Raw genomic sequence first — 17,654 nt, 5'->3', positions numbered from 1 at the left:
ACTTTGTGATAGAGCAGTGCTTGCCTTATTATAAACATATATTTTTTATGTTGTGACAAAGCCAAAGATCATTGTTAATTTCAGCCAAATATACATCCTCTCTTCTATATTTCTGACAATCTCTACAATTGTACAAAGGTGGCTATTGATTGATCTTTTGAGAACAAAGGAGGACATACTTCACTAGAAGTTATAACTGGAAGATTTAGTGTCTTTGTTCAGCTATTATTTGTCCCAGTTATGTAATACTTGTATCCTTTGTGTAGTTTGTATGTGTGGGGTATGTTAGCTGGCATTACAAGTGTAGTTGCTGAAGTTATGTTTTGTACTTTCGTTTAGTCAAAGACATTTATTACTTTAAGATCGACTGAGGAGATATGTCTTAGTGTAGTTTACAATCTTTTAGTGTTATGAAAAATTGGTATGTTTTATAAGTTAAAAAAAAACAAAAAACCTTGTTTTCTATTCATTTCTATGAAGTGCAGCAGCAGATATATTAAAAAAAAGGTTAAAATGGGTGTGTTTATGCATAAAGGGGTAGATTTTAAAAGGCCTAAGCGTGCCGGGCCTATTTTCAAAGGCCCGGCCACGCGCGTAAAGCCCCAGGATGCATGTAAGTCAAGGGGCAGGGAGGGGTGGTCCGGGGGCGGGGCTAGAGGCCCTTGGCACAGCGGCCATTTGCCGCAGTACCGGCAGGATAGTGGCACGCGCAACCTGCGCCTGCCCCAAGGCAGGCGCAAAAGGTAAGATAACGTTTTGAGGGGGGGCTAGGTTAGGGCTAGGGAGTGGGTAGGTTAGGGGAAGGGGAAGGGAGGTTAGTGTAGGGGGTTGGGAAATTCCTTCCCAGTCCGCTCCAAATTTGGAGCGGACTGGGAAGGAACTGAGGAAGGCCGCGGGCATCGGCGCATGCAGAATGCACAAGTGTGCACCCCTTTGTGCATGCCGACCCCCAATTTTATAACATGCGCGCACATGTTATAAAATCGGGTGTCCATGTGTATGCGCCAGGTAGCTCGTGCGCTTCTTAGAAAATCTATCCCAAAGTGTGGGCATTTATTCTGGGCTTCATACTTTTTCTTTGTTGTGACTTTAGACTCTAAGCAAGCTATATGCTTCTTCCATCTCTATTTAGATGTGATTAACATCATCACAAGGATGAATGTCTGAAATGTCTCTACTTGTATGTTTGTCTTGATTAGAATGTAGGCTCTATTGAGCAGGGACTCTTTCTTATATGTTATTTGTACAGTGCTGCATATGTCGAGTGGCACTATAGAAATGTTAAGTAGCAGTAGTAAAAAGGATAATGCTGTGCAAAATGGGGAAAATGGGACAACATCTGGAAAACTAAATATACTAATGTAGATAGTTTGGGAAATAAAGTCCCAAATCTAGAGGCTGACTTAGATGAAGTGGCTGTCACAGAGATGTGATACACAGGAAACCATGACTGGGAAATAGTTATACCAGGCAACAATCTAGTCAGGAAGGACAGGGTAGAAAAAAATATATTTTATATATAGAAATAATATTAAAGCAACAGAAGTACGGGACTTACGAGGTAAGGAGGAGGCACTGTAGGTTAATCCGGAAAGAGGAATTGAAACATCCATTTATATTGGTGTGATACACAGACCTTTATTGCAGGCAGAAGAAATGGATAGGGATCTAATGGAGGATATTCATAAAATTGCTATGTAAGGGGAAGTCCTATTACTAAGTGATTTTTATCTGCTGGATTTTTATTGGGATATCCCAGCTGTGGTGTTTTCTAGAAGCAGGGAGATCTTAGATTTTGTGCAGGGAGAACCGTTCCATCATCTAGTAATGGAACCTAAACTGGAGGGGGCGATACTGGACCTGGTGCTTATCAATGGGGACAGTGTTTTTGATGTCACAGAGAACGATCATCTGAAATTCAGTGATCACTGGCTGATGTGGTTCAGTATTAGAGCACAAGCAGTGATGGTTCATGATAAGGCATGGTTCCTAGACTTCAGGAAAACTAGAAGTGATTAGCTGGATGGGGAAGTAGAAGAGCAGTGAGCAAAGTGAAAAGGCAACTAACAAAGTGGAGGCAACTAACATTTTTGTTAAAATAAATAAATACGTAAAGGTAAGAGGATAAAGAAGCCTCTATTGTTGCCTATTACAGTGGCTGCAAAGGTAATGGATAAATGGTTAGCATTCATCAAGAACCAAGAGATTGCAGAAAAAATAAAAGACAGACAACAAACTTTGAAAAGCTAAGCTTGGAATATAGTCAAGAGACAAGATGCAAATGGAATAAAAAATAGTAAATACAGTAAAATGGGAGAGGCCAAGAGATTTTTTGTAGATATCTTAGTGAGAAGGGAACGTGCAAAAGTGGCATTGTGAGAGTCAGAGATGAAAGGGAGGAATATGTGGAGGCTGATGAGGGAAAATCAGAATTGCTTAACAAATATTTCTGTTCAGTGTTTACTGAGGAAGGGCCATAGAAAATGTATTTAGATAAGATTTGGAGTGAGGTAAGCTTGTCTGTGATGAGCTAGCTAAACTAAAAGTAGATGTAGTGATGGGGCTGGACGGGCTACATCCCAAGGGTATCAAGAAAGCCTAGAGAAATTCTGGCAGCTCCACTGGCTGACTTTTTCCATGCTTCTTTAGAGTAGGGAGTAGTTCTGGAGGACTGGAGATAGGTGGATGTGGTTACTATTCACAAAAGTAGACATGAGGAGGCTGGGAACTACAGGCCAGTTATTCTGACCTCTGCAGTGAGTAAATTAATGGGAATCACTGCTACAGTAGAGGATAGGTTCAGTTCCTGGAATCCAAAGAGTTACAAGGCTGGAGCAGTCTGGTTTTAACAGAGGAGATCTTGTCAGGGAAATCTGATCAATTTATTTCACTGGATGACCAGAAATTTGGATTTCAGGAAATGGTTCTGCATAGGTGACTTTTAAATAAACTTCAGAAGATAGCTGTGTTAGTCTGGTGTATCAGAAATGACAAGAGGGTGGCACCTTATAGACCAACAAATTTATTGAGGCATGAACTTTCAAGGACAGAGTCCACTTTATCAGATGCATGAAGTGTAGTACAGGAGGTGAATAAAATATATAGAGATGGTGGGGTGGGGAGCGGAGGATATAGAACAAAGAGAAGGCACTGCAAATCACAATAGGGCTATTCTAAATCCCCAAATATGTACCCCCTCTACTCAGTGATGTTCTTTCAAGAAAAGTTGCAAAATTGTTTTTTTTCTCCAATTAAGCAAATCAATTTCAACTATAATTTTTTAATATTTAGAATTTGAGTAAACTGAGCCCTTTCTATTGAGGAATTTTAGTTCTATAAGGGGTAGATTTTCAAAGGGTTATGCACGTAACCCCCGAAAACCTACCCCTGCGCGCGCAAGCCCCGGGACGCGCGTATGTCCCAGGGCTTCGTAAAAGGGGCGGTCTGGGGGCGGTCCGGGAGCAGGCCCGAGTCCTCCGGCACAGTGGCTGTGCCAGGGGATGGCGCGCCGGCGCGCGCAAGTTACGCCTGCCAGAGGCGTAACTCCGTCAAATAAGGTAGAAGGGGGGATTTAGGTAGGGCCGGGGGGTGAGTTAGATAGGGGAAAGGAGGGAAAGGTGGGGGGGATCGAAAAAGTTCCCTCCAAGGCCGCTCCGATTTCGGAGCGGCCTTGGAGGGAACGGGGAAAGCTATCGGGGCTCCCCTTGGGCTCGGCGCGCGCAAGGTGCACAAGTGTGCATCCCCTTGCGTGCGCCGACCCTGGATTTTATAACATGCGCGCGGCAGTGCATGCATGTTATAAAATCGGGTGTAAATCTGTGCGTGCACAAATGTAGCCCGCACACGCTCCTTTAAAAATCTGGCCCTAAGGTTTTAGTTTATTGTCTGCAAGATGGTTAAATATTAGTATAAAAGTTCATTTAATGCACTATCAGAGCTTCAGCATATATGTTAACATTAATGATCTATTTGATGAAATATTTCATTTTTATTCCTAATTCTTAGTAACAGTTTTAAGGAAATAGGCTGATTCCATAGGACATGTAAATGTTGAATACTGGATTTTTTATTTTAGAGATTCCGAGCCAAATGTCTCAAGTACCATCAGTAAGGCAGAAGATTATAATGTTAGCACCGATGAGGAAAAGGAAAGTCAATCTCTTCGCATCGCATCGGAGGACGGTAAGAGAAAATATGTTTGCACATTTGGATTTATCTAAAGCAGTAGTTAGACCTTAATGATCATTTCTGGGCTTCTATTTGGCTAAGTTCAAATATAAGGTCTGATTCATGAGCTGAGGATGGTACTTTCGTGGCGGAGGTTAATGTTTTCTTACTCAACTCCATTATAGACACAAAGCCATTTGAATCCTAACCAAACCAGGAAGATTAAACTTCTTGTGCAAAAAGAAACAAAATTTTAGACCATAGCAAAGATAAGTAAATACTGTTTTTTTTACTACAGAATCTTGTGTGAAACAAGATCAATGCCAAGCATCATAATAATATTTGCCAAAGTATTATTGTTTTTATGCTTATCAATGTTTCTTTTGTAAGCCGCCTTGTCACTTGGATAAGGAAGCATATCAATTCTTAAATAAATAAATGAAATTATCGATAGCATTATAGACATTTCCTAATTTAAAAATTAAGAACATGCAAAATTGAAGTACAATAATAGATATAATTTTATTTATAATTTAGGAAAGCTTTTCTTTTCTTAACATCTACCCTGTATGTACATGTACTCCTTTCTAGTCAAAGTCAGACACAGCAATCAAACTAAACCAGGTCAGACTCCAACGCAGTGACTGCACAGTAATCCATTACAGACTTAAATTTATCACAGATTTTACCTGATTGACTTTTGTCATTAAAATGACTGTATTGCAAACTATCCTTGAGATCAAGAGAGCTTGAACCTGCTTTCAGACTATGCTGCTGAATATAACCGGATAAGTTATATCTGGATATTCAGCATGGCTATGCTGCTGAATATAACCGGATAAGTTCTAGTTAACTGGATAAGTTATATCTGGATAATTTTAGACCTGTCTAACTTACTCAGTTAATTTAACCAGATAAGGATGAATATAGGCACTTATCTGGTTAAGATAATCAGATAAGTTGCCCCACTTTGGTCCACTCATTGCCTGCCCCTAAGATATCCAGCTATCTGCTTAGCTGGATAAATACTTATCCGGCTAAGTGGTGGCCACTGAACATAGCCAGATATCCAGTGGCTGCCACTTAGCTGGATAAGTACCTATTTATTTGGTTAAGTAGCACTAAATATAATTATAGGATAATTATAATTCTGCTGGTTTATTTGTGATTCCTGATTATTTCTAGACTGTGTTAAACTTCAGTGAGAATTACTTATAGAATCCAAATAGCAGAGAAATGATATAGTAGCCTTAAATACCATGGTAGCAGTTTCATTCTCAAAGGTCAATGGAAGCACTAGGCAGACTAGGTGGCTACCTGGAATGAAACAGTTTTGGGAGTGGCATCGCAATGGCATCTCCTTCTTCCTGCCCGTGCAGCATAGAAAAGGAAGTGGTATTGCATGGACTTGTCTGGGCAGGAAGGAGGAGGTTCCATTACTGCGCCCAGAAGGAGCAGGCTGGAGCATTGACCTGCACGGCCTGAACAAGGAAGAGGCAGAGCAACGGAGGCCTGCATGGCCGAAAATGGAGAAGAGAAGTCAAACAGCATCAGCCAGAAGCACAGCCCAGAGAAAGTGAAGGAGTCCTGTTGGCCACAGGGGATAAAGGAGGGGGCTGCTGCCACCACTTGTGCTTCCAGATGGGGAGAAGAGTAAGGAAGGAGGAGTATGTGTGTGTGTGTGTGTGTGATTGAGCATTTCTGAGAGAGAGAGAGTGCGTGTCTGTATGAGTGAGATGGAGTGAGTGCGTGAGCGTGTTTGTAGTGAGAGAGAGAGAGAGAGCGTGTGAGTAGGATGTGGCTTATGTATGTATGAGAGAGAGTATGTGTGATTGAGTGAAAGGGACTGTATGAGAGTATGAATGAATAAGCGTGTGTGTGTGTGTGAGTAACAAATGTGTGGTGAGAGAGACAACATGGGGTGTGTGTATACATATGAAAGATAGGGGAGAAAGTTTGTGCACAAGAACGTCTCCCCTGTCCTCCTGCTAATCCATGATAATTTCAGAACATCTGGAAATCTAAAGTCCTCAGGTAAGGAGAGTAGAAGATTCTTTTTTTAATCCTCTTTAATTATCTGGTGTTTTGATATGTCTGCTATTTTGAAATATTTTATTGGTGTTTGGAAAAATTAAAAAATGTTTGAATTTTAAATTATTGGATGGTATTATGTAGGTCAGCTGTTTAGAAATATTCTATTTATTGGTATGATTTTTCTATTCTTGATTTCTATTTCTTGATTTTATTCTTTGATGTTTTATGAGAAATGGTAATTTTTCTGTTTTTCCATTTTTGCACAACATATAGAGTGGCTTGTTGCAATTTTCTATCCAGTTTTTGTATATACATTTCTCTTTATACTTTATGGCCTCTTAATTCTGTATTTGATGACGGTTTGTCTGTGTTCTGCATGTGTGACTGAAGTGAGGTATTCTGGTGTGTAGCTTTTGTGTAGGGATTTACAGGAGCCTGGCATCTTCTGTTTTCCTAATAGAAGGTATGTTGGTGTTTTATGGCCTGGTATGATATTTGCAGTATTTCCTTTTATAGGTAGGATGTTCTTTAAATGCTGGCAGTTACTTCTGTTTTGATATGGGAGATTTAGTATATTGTAATTGTAATTTAGTTTATTTATGGCTTTCTGAGCCAAGCCCACATCAACATGTGTTACAAACACTTAATATAGGGGTAGGCAACTCTGTCCCTAGAGTATTAGAAACAGGTCTGGTTTTCAGGATGTCCACAATGAATATGCATGAGATATGTTTGCATGTGATATCCATTGTATGCAAATATATCTAATGGATATTCATTGTGGATGTTCTGAAAACCAGAATTGTTTGTGGCATACCGGGACCAGAGTTGTCTATTCCTTGCCTAATACTGTATGGATTCCAAGTGTCTTTTTTGAAGGGTTTTGTAGTTGTCATAACAGCATTGCATGTAAATATAATAAACAAGTTATAAGTGATATTTTTTACCTCAAAAGACTATGCTTTCAATGTTCTTTTTCAAGTAATATATGTTATAAATGCTTAATGTTTAATTGTGTGTAAGGAAGGTAGGGCTGGGGAAAGGGGGGGGGGTGCTGTAAGGTTACCTGGGGTGTCTAATAGCTTTGCACCAATCCTGTTCATTATTAAGCTTTGTATAAAGGCTTTTTTTTTTATATAACAAAAATGAGAGATGACTTAGGAAATTAAAAAGTCATGGGATAGGGAACAGTGTCCTATTGTGAACTGGAAACTGGTTAAAAGATAGAAAACAGAGAGTAGGGCTAAATAATACATTTTCTCAATGGAGAAAGGTGAATGGTTGACCTGCCCTAAGAATCTGTTCTGCGACCACTGCTTTTTAACATATTTATAAACTACCTGGAAAAGAGAACACCGAGTGAGTGTAATGGTTTGTGGGTTTGTGGACCCTTGGCCCGAGGTGAGAGTTGTTACCACCTGTGGGGAGGAGCCCCTCAGGTCCAGACCTTCGGGAGGCGAGGTCAGGCCCAGCAGGAGCAGTGGGTGAGAATCTGTGGAGAGGTCCTGAGGAGCAGGGTAAGAGACACAGCAAGGAGGGACCCCCACAGTAAGTAGGCAGGCAGGAGACAGAACCTGAGCAGAGACCTCCGAAGGGGATGGTTCTAGGCAGACCCGAGGAGTGGAAAGCGCAAGGTGAGAGACAGGATGTGCAGGAGGAGTACTGTAGAGGCAACCCTGAGGGGTGGAGCTGCGTAGTGAGGGAGGTACTGATGCGATGACGTAGGCTAACCCACGGAGTGGGAAAGCCCGAGTCAGGTCTCCAGGTGATCACGTAGACAAGCCCGAGGAGCGGGAAGTACCTGCAGGCACCGGTGGTTGAACAAGGGTACTGCCCAAGGAGTGGGGAAGCATAACAGTTTCTGGTGTCGAACATAGGCACTGCCCCGAGGAGCAGGGAAGCACTGACAGTCCCAAGAGTAGAACGTAGGCACTACCCCGAGGAGCGGGGAAGCACTGACAGTCTGTGGTATAGAAAACGTAGGCACTGCCACGAGGAGCGGGGAAGCATGGAGGTAGAACTCCCAAGTGGTGAAGGCATTCTCAGAGGCAGCCCCGAGAAGCAGGGAGCCGGCAGAATAGGACTTCTGGAAGGCGCAGGGCCAGCCCGAGGAGTGGGGGAATCCAGGAGACCAGGTCTCCGTAGAGAGCATACGCAGGCCCCCGAGGAGCGGGTACCAGCCAGGGTCCATAGTCCAAGTAGGGTCCGTTAACGTCACCACAGGTCCAACGGAGACAGGAGCTCGAAGTAGCAGTGGAACTCGTTGCCAAGTCGGCTAGCTGGAGGTGAAGACTGAGCTTAAGAACCCTGATCCAATGACATCATCAATCAGGGACGTTCCCGCTGTAGCAGCTTCAAAAGAAGGGCCGGAGTCGGCGTGGGTGGCGGCGGCGTCCCAACCGCCACGAGGAAACATGGGGTACGCGCCGGCAGAGACTAGCCCCTGCTGCGAGCAGGCATGGAGAGGGAAGTAAGACGGTGCAGGACGTGAGTAGACATGGTCGCAGCCGTCTGCGACAGATGGTCATAACAGTGAGGTTATCAAATTTGCCGATGACACAAAATTATTCAAAGTTGTTAAATCACAAGAGAATTGTAAGAAATTGCAAGAGGACCTTGCAAAACTGGGAGACTGGGCATGCAAATGGCAAATTAAATTTAATGTAGACAAAGTAATGCACTTAAAGAGTCATCCAAATTATGGCTACACAATTCAACGTTCCACATTAGGAGTCACCACTCATCGTTGATAATACATTGAAATCTTCTGCTCAGTGTGCAGCAGCAGCCAAGAAAGCAAATAGAATGCTAGGGATTATAAGGAAAGAAATGGAAAATAAAAAAGAGAATATCTTATTAATGCCTCTATTGCTCCATAGTGTGACCTCATGTTGAGTATTGTATGTAGTTCAGTTCACAACATCTTGAAAAAAATATTAGAATTAGAAAAAGTACAGAGAAGGGTGGCCAAAATGATAAAGGAGATAGAACGATTCCTCTATGAGGAAAGGCTAAACAGGTTAGAATTCCAGCTTAGAGAAGAGACAGCTCAGTTTTTGGGTACTTGCTAGGTACTTGTAGCCTGGATTGGAAATAGGATGCTGGGCTTGCTGGACCCTTGGTCTGACCCAGTATGGCAATTTTTTATGTTCTTAAATCTTATGTTCTTATAAAACCAGAATTGTGTGTTCACTGTCAGAACAACATATACTTTATAAATAATATAATATGTAGAAAAACCAGTTCATAAGTGTTAAATGTAAATTAATAGAGGAGTGCAGGCCAAAAAATGTTTCATGTCATGTTGTCTGGGGATCAATTTTCATTATCATTACTGTTTTCTCTTTTTTTGTTGTGGGGTTTTTTTTTTTTACATTTCAGAAATAGGATGCACCATTTCTAAATAGTATGCATAGTTTCTAAATAATGCACACTAAAAACCTTAGAAAAAAACATTTAATTCTTTTCTATTGTTTCATTTTGCAAACAAGAAGAAACAACATAGACAATGCTATTGATACAGTTTGTCATTTCAAATGAATGCACAACTTTATAAAATAAATAACAGAATAAAGTGCAGAGCCTTGAAGACACCCCCCCCCCCCCCATGGAAACATTTTTTCAGGGGAAATGAGACTGTGCAAGTCAAACCTGCATCTGCTGGTTTGAAAGATAAGTTGTAAACCAATGTAGGACATGGTCGCCCATGCTAAGGTCATGCAGTTTATCAAATGATTTACACTATCAAAAGCTGCAGAGATACAGTATCTAGGGAATCACACTCATTGCCTGACCCTTATCAAGCTGTCACAAAATGTAGTAGGCTGCGAAAGCAGCAAGGTTTCTGTGCTATAATTAGCCCAAACATTTCCCTTGATGTAAAGTCAAGATACCAAAATCATTAATAAAATCATTCAGCTTAGATTTAAAAAATCTTCTCTGGAATTCTAGCCAAAGATGGGAGAATGGAAATTGGTCTTAACTAAATAGAATATTAGCAGGTATATTTTCTTTTTTTTTTTTTTTATTATTATTACTGAAATAACCATTGCCTGTTTAAAAAAAAAAAAAAAAAAAGCTAGACACGACTCCTTCAGATAAAGATGAGTTAACAATCTTGGTTAACATTTCTAAGAACTGAAGTTGCAAACTATATATTATCCAAAGAGGAATCAGGTCAAGATAATAATGGGACATCTTTAGGCTACACACTATCTCATCAACTTTATTAGAGGATGCTGCTTGAAACTATTTTCACTGTACAGGATACACCACTAAACTTGATCTTTGGACGTCTGAAGAAGACTCCTTGTTATCAATTTGAGTCTTAGTGGCATTATCTAAGCAATAGGTTTCAAACTGTTTGCAATTAATGGTAGCTGCAGAATTGGCCTCAATAGATGGAGCTATAAATCCCTTGACAATATGAAATATTTCCTTAGGGCAATTTAGAAAGGTATGCAACTGGAAGACATATTAATGTTTCCTACTAGCTTCAAACCCAGATCTATAACTCAAGCACCCTTGCAAATATTTGGCTTTAGAGGTGATAGTAATAGACTTGCGCCACGTTTGCTCAGCTCCACACACCCCCTGTTTTTTTCATTAATAGGATCTTGAGAAAAGCATGGTACTTTAGGATGAACTCTAATGGATTTTTTTTTATTTTAAATTGGGCTACAGAAACAGTGACCTTTGCTAATGTATCACAAAAAGATTGTACTAAAACTTCAGTATTGGTGAAAGAAAGTAAGAGGCCAATATTCAGTGCTACTTAGTGGATACGTTTTGACATTTCTGGCTAAATGGCGGTGGCTGAATATCTCCCCAGGATCAGCGGCCAGCACTTAGCCAGATAACTTTTTATCTAGATATGTTTTTATCAGATAAGTGGTAGGTGAGGTGAGGGCATTCCAGGAAGGAGCTAAATTAGCCTGAAAACTGATCTGGCTAACTCTGGTCATGCCACAGACCTGTTCTAAATTCGTATCTCCCAGTATGGTATGAAATACATTCATCTTCTGCAAAATACTGTAGCCAGAATTTTTGTAGGGTCCAAACCAACAGACCACATACCATCTATACTGCAGATACTTGACTGAACTCTTATTGAATCAAGGATTAAGTTTAGAACTCTTTGCTGTGCCTTTACATGTGCAAATAAGCAGGCTCCTGAATATCTCTTCTGTCTTATTATCTCCTACACATTCACCAGAGAGCTCCAAACTTCCAAAACAGCCTTCTCACTTCCCTCCTCTAATGTCTGCAAAATTGGTCTATACAAACTTGGGTCTTTAGCTGTTAAAGCAACAGAATTTGAAATGAGATACCGTTATCGCTTTATCTTGAATTGTCCTACCTCACCTTACAAAAGAAAGTGAAGGCATAGCTGTTCTTCCAAATCTTTCCACAATCTATTTGCTAGTGGTAGAATTACCCACTATGCCTGAGACTAACTCAATGGAACTGTACATGACTTTGAAACAAATGTATCACATGTATATATATATATTAGTCATCCTACCCTTGAACAAATGTCACTGTGAGGCTAATATTGAAATGACACTTGGCCGATTAAGTCAGACTTAACCAGCTAGGTAGTGGCCCCTGTATATTCAACGGCTACTATTTAGCTGGTTAACTTGCGGGTGGGCAATGGGCGTACTGGGGCCGCACTATTTAGCCAGATAAGTTTTTCAGCTAAGTGGTGATATTGAGCCTTACCTGGCTAAGGGGGCCATTCTATAAAATGTGATGTGGCCTTATAGCGTGCTGTATTTATAGTGGAATGATGAATCTAGGCCTAAGTTAGACCTGATCAATTTATCCGGGGGCATTCAGCAGTATAGCTGTGCTGCTGAATATCCCATCCCACCCCTAGATTCATCAAAATGTGTTAACGCGTGGATAACGCCCATGATAAGAGAAAAGGTCGTGTTTATGGAAATTTTAAAATTACCACACCACGCAATAACAAGAGAGAGAGAGAGAGACTATCTACAAGGCCTTCATAGTTGTCAAGTATGTATATCTCTATAGGAGAGGCCATCTAATATCTCGAGGTTAGGTGGTGGTTTAGGGGCCAGTTTCTCATGTAGAGTGAGAAGTACGACTAGCACAGTACACCTCGGTGAAGATTTGATATCATTTGGAATGAGGAAATGCTCACAAAAATGCCATTTCTACTATGTTCTCTCACCCTAGCTTGATGGACTCTATAACAGGGTACCATCAAGCTAGGGCGAGATAACATAGTACAAAATTTCATCTTTGTGAGACTTTCCTCACTCCAAATGATGTCAAATCTTCACCAAGGAGTACTGTGCTGTTTGTACATCTCAGTAAAACTCAGTGAAACTGGCTCCTAAACTCACCACCAACATCTCACCTCAACCTATTAGATGGCTCTTCTATAGAGCTATAAATAGTTGCACAATATGAGGGCCGCCTCAGAGGCTCGCTCTCTCCACTCCACCCCTCTCCCCTTCTCCCCTCTCCCTTCCCAAGCCCAGAAATGGCTGAAAAGCAATTCTAAAAATTTATCACGAATTGCATTACAGCCATTTCGGGCATATCGCAAAGCTTAATGCCAGGAGAAAAGGTGTAGTAATTTCTGGCGTTAAAACCATGCGATAGCATGCGTTATGCTATCGCACATTGTGATATTGCCCTTCATTTTCATAAATCCCACCCAAACTCTCCTCCTTGATCCTACCCCTTCTAAAAAAATTTGCATTTGTGCCATGTGCTAGTCTTATTATCGCATGTGTTAACACGTTATCGCGTGCGTTAATGCCATACTGCATATTGATGAATGACCCTATAAGTTAGCCAGATAACTCTAGTTGACTAACTTAGATAAATGGATATTTTTTAAATATCTGCCCCTGCATGCCTAGTAGTCATCCTATTTGATTGTAATCTGCTTTGGGGCCTGTTTGGAAAATGGCAGAATAATAAATGTCTGGAAATTTATAGAGATTTAATTTTTACTACTAAGAACTCATAGCCCAAGCCTGAATCTTACATAAATGGAATTAAATGCAGTGCAGATTTATAAATCACAGGGACAATACATTCCTTCTTTTGTCTGTTGATGAAAAAAATGAATAGCTAGGAAGACATAGCTGATGAAGGGTAGCATTATCAGTTTCAACAAGCAAGCTTTCAGGTATATAAAAAATGTCCGGATGATGTTCTGGAAGCAAGATAAATAGAATGTAATCTTTTTTTTGTTTACAGATTGAGCATTAAATATAATATAAATATCTGCTGAGTACCAGAGCTAATAAAATGAATCAGCAGAATTGAAATGAGAGGGATGAATACAGAAGAGCGAAACTGAAATTTCTTGTGTGCATCCTCAAGGATCCATATCTGCATCTCCCAGTTATAGTGGGGATACATTGCCTAATTAAACTAGAAAATAGTGTCAGCCATAACAAGCTGACAAAATAAAAATACTACTAAAAGAATGTAAAAACCAATCAAGAAAAGAACACTGTTACTAGCTGAATGGCTAGGCTTGCAAGACCCCCCTCGCCAAAAAATATGCAGACTAAAGAGAAGTCAGATTTCGTATCTGCAACCTTGATTAGCAGGTGCGAAAACATATGTGCATGCTCTTCTTATAAAATCTAGAAATGTGTTCATACTTCCAAACCCCATCCTAGAAAGCCCTTGAAGTCCCTCTTCATACGTGCATATATTTCTATGTAGCAGCAATAGCATCCCTCTGAAAATTAGCTTACCATGCACATTGACTACTTGTGTGCCTATATGCTGATTTTTATACATACAATCCCTATATACAATAAGTTTTTGGAAATTATCCTCATAAACTCTGTTAAGGAACTCATGATTTCTTTTTGTTCAAAACATTGGTGACTTAAAAAATAAAATAGTATTATGAAATGTAATGCAAAGTAGAAATTCTACCCAGAACTAATGGAGTCTACTTGTACACCTGCAAGCCTATGTGGAATCTAGGAATAAATACCCATGTTTATCGACTCTCCGAGCATCCTGAACATTTTGTGTGGATCAGATAGAAATCCAAGAATGTATTAGGTGAGATAATTGTATTCACACATTCATGAAATACTGTACGTAGATCCCTCCAAAAATTCCATTTTCATGAGCCTCATAGACCCCGTACAACTGCTGAAAATTTAGTATGGATTGGAAACAAAAAACGAAAAGTTATTAGATGGTGTGACTGTGCACATACATTCATGGAAAATGTGGATTCCCCAAATATACCTTCGTCATAATCCTCGTGGACTCCTGTGTCCTGAAAATGTGGAGTGAATCAGGTGCAAAACCAAAAAGATAGGGGGCAAGCAATTCATGCTTATATTTATGAATGCATCCCAACCAAACTACCCTTGTCAGAATCCTCCCATCCCCTCCCAGTTATGTCCTGAAAACTTTAAGGTGAATTTTAAAAGCCTGTTGTGTGCCAACATCAGGAGATACACACATGTAGGGCTTCACACTGACTGTATTTTAAATGCTGCCTAAATGTGCATGTATCTTCCACTGAGGCAGATTTTCAAAGGGATACGCGCATACCCCCCGAAAACCTGCCCCAAGCTCCCCCTGCGCGCGCCGAGCCTATGTTGCATAGGCTGCCGGCGTGCGCAAAGTCCCGGGACGTGCGTAAGTCCCAGGGCTTTCCTGGGGGGCGTGACGGGGGCGTGTCGTGGCTGGCGCATCATCGGGGGCATTCCGGGGGTGGGGCTGCGGGCATGGTTCCGGTCTGGGGATGTGACCGTGGCCTCTGGACCGGCCCCCGGACCGGAACGTGGTGCGCTGGCAGCCGGCCCTGCGCACACAAGTTACGCCTGCCTCAGGCAGGCGTAGCTTTTCCAACAAAGGTAGGGGGGGTTTAGATAGGGCTGGGGGGGTGGGTTAGGTAGGGGAAGGGAGGGGAAGGTGCAGGGGTGGGAGGAAAGTTCCTTCCGAGGCCACTCCGATTTCCCTCGGAGGGAACAGAGGCAAGCTGCGCGGCTCGGCACGTGCAGGCTGCCGATTTTGCGCAGCCTTGCGTGCGCCAATCCCAGATTTTAAAAGATGCGCGCGGCTACGTGCGTATCTATTAAAATCCGGCGTACTTTTGTTTGCGCCGGTCGCGCGAACAAAAATACGCACGGGCGCAGTTTTTTAAAATCTACCCCACTGTGCGCACATCTGACTCAGAATCAAAAAGGGGCGTGGTGTGGGCAAGGCTTGGATGTTCCAGGGCGGGGCCAAGAGATGTGTGTGCACAAATACATGTGAGGGTGTGTACCTAGGTCCAGTGCCGCATAGTATTGCTTCTGCTATGGAGGATGTGTAAGTTAAAATTTGGAATAGATCAGATGCAGAATGGATGCAAAACACCAAGGGGTAGATTTTCAAAGGGTTACGCGCGTAACCCCGAAAACCTGCCCCTGTGCGCGCCGAGCGAAAGCCCCTTGACGCGCATATGTCCCGGGGCTTTGAAAAAGGGGCGAATGGGGCAGGGCCATGGGCGTGGTGCCGGTCCAGGGGCGGGACCAAGGCCTCCGACACAGAGGCTGTGCCAGGGGAAGGGGTACCGGCAGCCGGCCGGAGGCTGGCGTAACTCCTGAAACAAAGGTATGGGGGGGATTTAGGTAGGACTGGGGGGTGGGTTAGATAGGGGAAGGTGGGGGGAGCGAAAGAAAGTTTCCTCCGAAGGGAACGGGGAAAGCCATCGGGGCTCCTCTAGGGCTCGGCGCGCGCAAGGTGCACAAGTGTGCACCCCCTTGCGCGCGGAGACCCTGAATTTTATAACATGCACGCTGCAGCGCACGCATGTTATAAAATCGGGTGTACATTTGTTGACGCCGGGTAGCACGCACAAATGTACCCCACGCGCGCTGTTTTAAAAATCTGCCCCAAAAGTTATTAGAGGATGAAAATTGAATTAGAATCCATGGATCTGAAAAAAAAAAAAAAAAACCCTTACCCAACTCATCTTGGCTCCTCTGATATACACTAAAGATTGAATTTCTTTCTTTATATTATTTAAACAAATTTACCAAAACAATTTTGTTTAAGAAAAGTGTTCAGAATTGGAAAATTGTCAATAAGAATTTAAAGACAAAAAAATAAACAGTTTCTTCACACAAAAGTCCACCATGTCCTAAGGGATAGAGATAGCAAGAACAAACAAATTCTACTTTAATCATGAATCTAAATAGCAAGAAAAAAAAACAGAACATGATCTAAGTTACCATATTGCCTTTTCTAATTCAGGAGGTATACAGCTAAGGGGCAGCTTATATTGACCCTAACAGCTCCAGCATCCCCCCAGATGGGGAAGCCAAGACAGGACTAGGAGCAAGCTTATCACTGAGAAAGAAGGTAATTGAACAGGGTAAAAAAAAAAAAAATAAACAGATTTCACATCTGATACTTACCACACATTTACATGGAAATTTAGGAAAAGATAAGGTTCCTATTTGTAAAACTTTAGGGTGAAGCAACAAAAACTGCTTCCTTCTTTGAGTGGTTTTTGCTATATCAGGGAATTTTCTAACCTTGCAATTCATAAATAACTCATGACTTTGAAAAAAGTCTCAATACCCATTCACAGTTTGGTTTCGGCACAAAATTAGCAGCTATTAAAGTTGCAGGCATAGCCTGAGCAACACCTAAACTTTCCAAAAAGGCTGAAAGATCTAAACTTTTAAGTGAAGGTAAATAATAAACCTTATACAATTAAGGTACAGCTTCTGGTATGATCTTCAAAATGTCAGTCAAATACTTTTTATCATCTCACTATATTACATTTTCTCTGACTTTCAGGCCGATACAGTACAGTGCGCTCCGGAGCGCACTGTTAACCTGCCCTTGGACGCGCATTTTCCCTTACCCCTTATTCAGTAAGGGGAGGAAAACGCGCGTCCAACCCGCGGCACCTAATAGCGCCCTCAACATGCAAATGCATTTTGAGGGCCCTATTAGGTATGCCCGTGCGATACAGTAAGTAAAATGTGCAGCCAAGCTGCACATTTTACTTTAAGAAACTAGGCGCTAATTTCTGCCTGCACCAGGAAAGTGCACAGAAAAGCAGTAAAAACTGCTTTTCTGTGCACCCTCTGACTTAATATCATGGCGATATTAAGTTGGATATTAAGTTGGAGGTCCCGAAGAGTAAAAAAAGTTAAAAAGGAAAAAAAAATTTTTAAATGGGCCAGCAACTCTCGGGCCGAAAACCGGACGCTCAATTTTGCCGGCGTCCGGTTTCCGAGCCCGTGATTGTCAGTGGGCTCGAGAACCGACGCCGGCAAAATTGAGCGTCGGCTGTCAAACCCGCTGACAGCCGCCGCTCCGGGCTAAAAGGCGCTATGGACGCGCTAGTGTCCCTAGCGCCTCCTTTTGCCCGTTTCTACCCCACCACCTAATTTAAATACTGAATCACGCGTGCCGGGAGAGCAGGCGTT

At 41.9% G+C, this 17,654-nt stretch overlaps 1 protein-coding gene across 5 annotated transcripts in view; it reads left to right on the top strand.

Annotated features, from left to right (window-relative positions):
- Window positions 1–17,654, top strand: part of XRCC4 (X-ray repair cross complementing 4) — a 607,418-nt gene that overhangs the window by 379,002 nt on the left and 210,762 nt on the right. For all 5 annotated transcript variants that reach the window (XM_029573821.1, XM_029573829.1, XM_029573847.1 and 2 more), the window contains one exon: window positions 4,076–4,182. In XM_029573821.1, coding sequence (XP_029429681.1) covers window positions 4,076–4,182 — 107 coding nt within the window. The remainder of the gene's footprint in view (window positions 1–4,075; window positions 4,183–17,654) is intronic.

The sequence above is a fragment of the Rhinatrema bivittatum genome, chromosome 1, assembly GCF_901001135.1.
Source record: "Rhinatrema bivittatum chromosome 1, aRhiBiv1.1, whole genome shotgun sequence".
Classification (NCBI taxonomy): domain Eukaryota; kingdom Metazoa; phylum Chordata; class Amphibia; order Gymnophiona; family Rhinatrematidae; genus Rhinatrema; species Rhinatrema bivittatum.
This window is presented reverse-complemented; position numbering and strand designations above follow the sequence as displayed.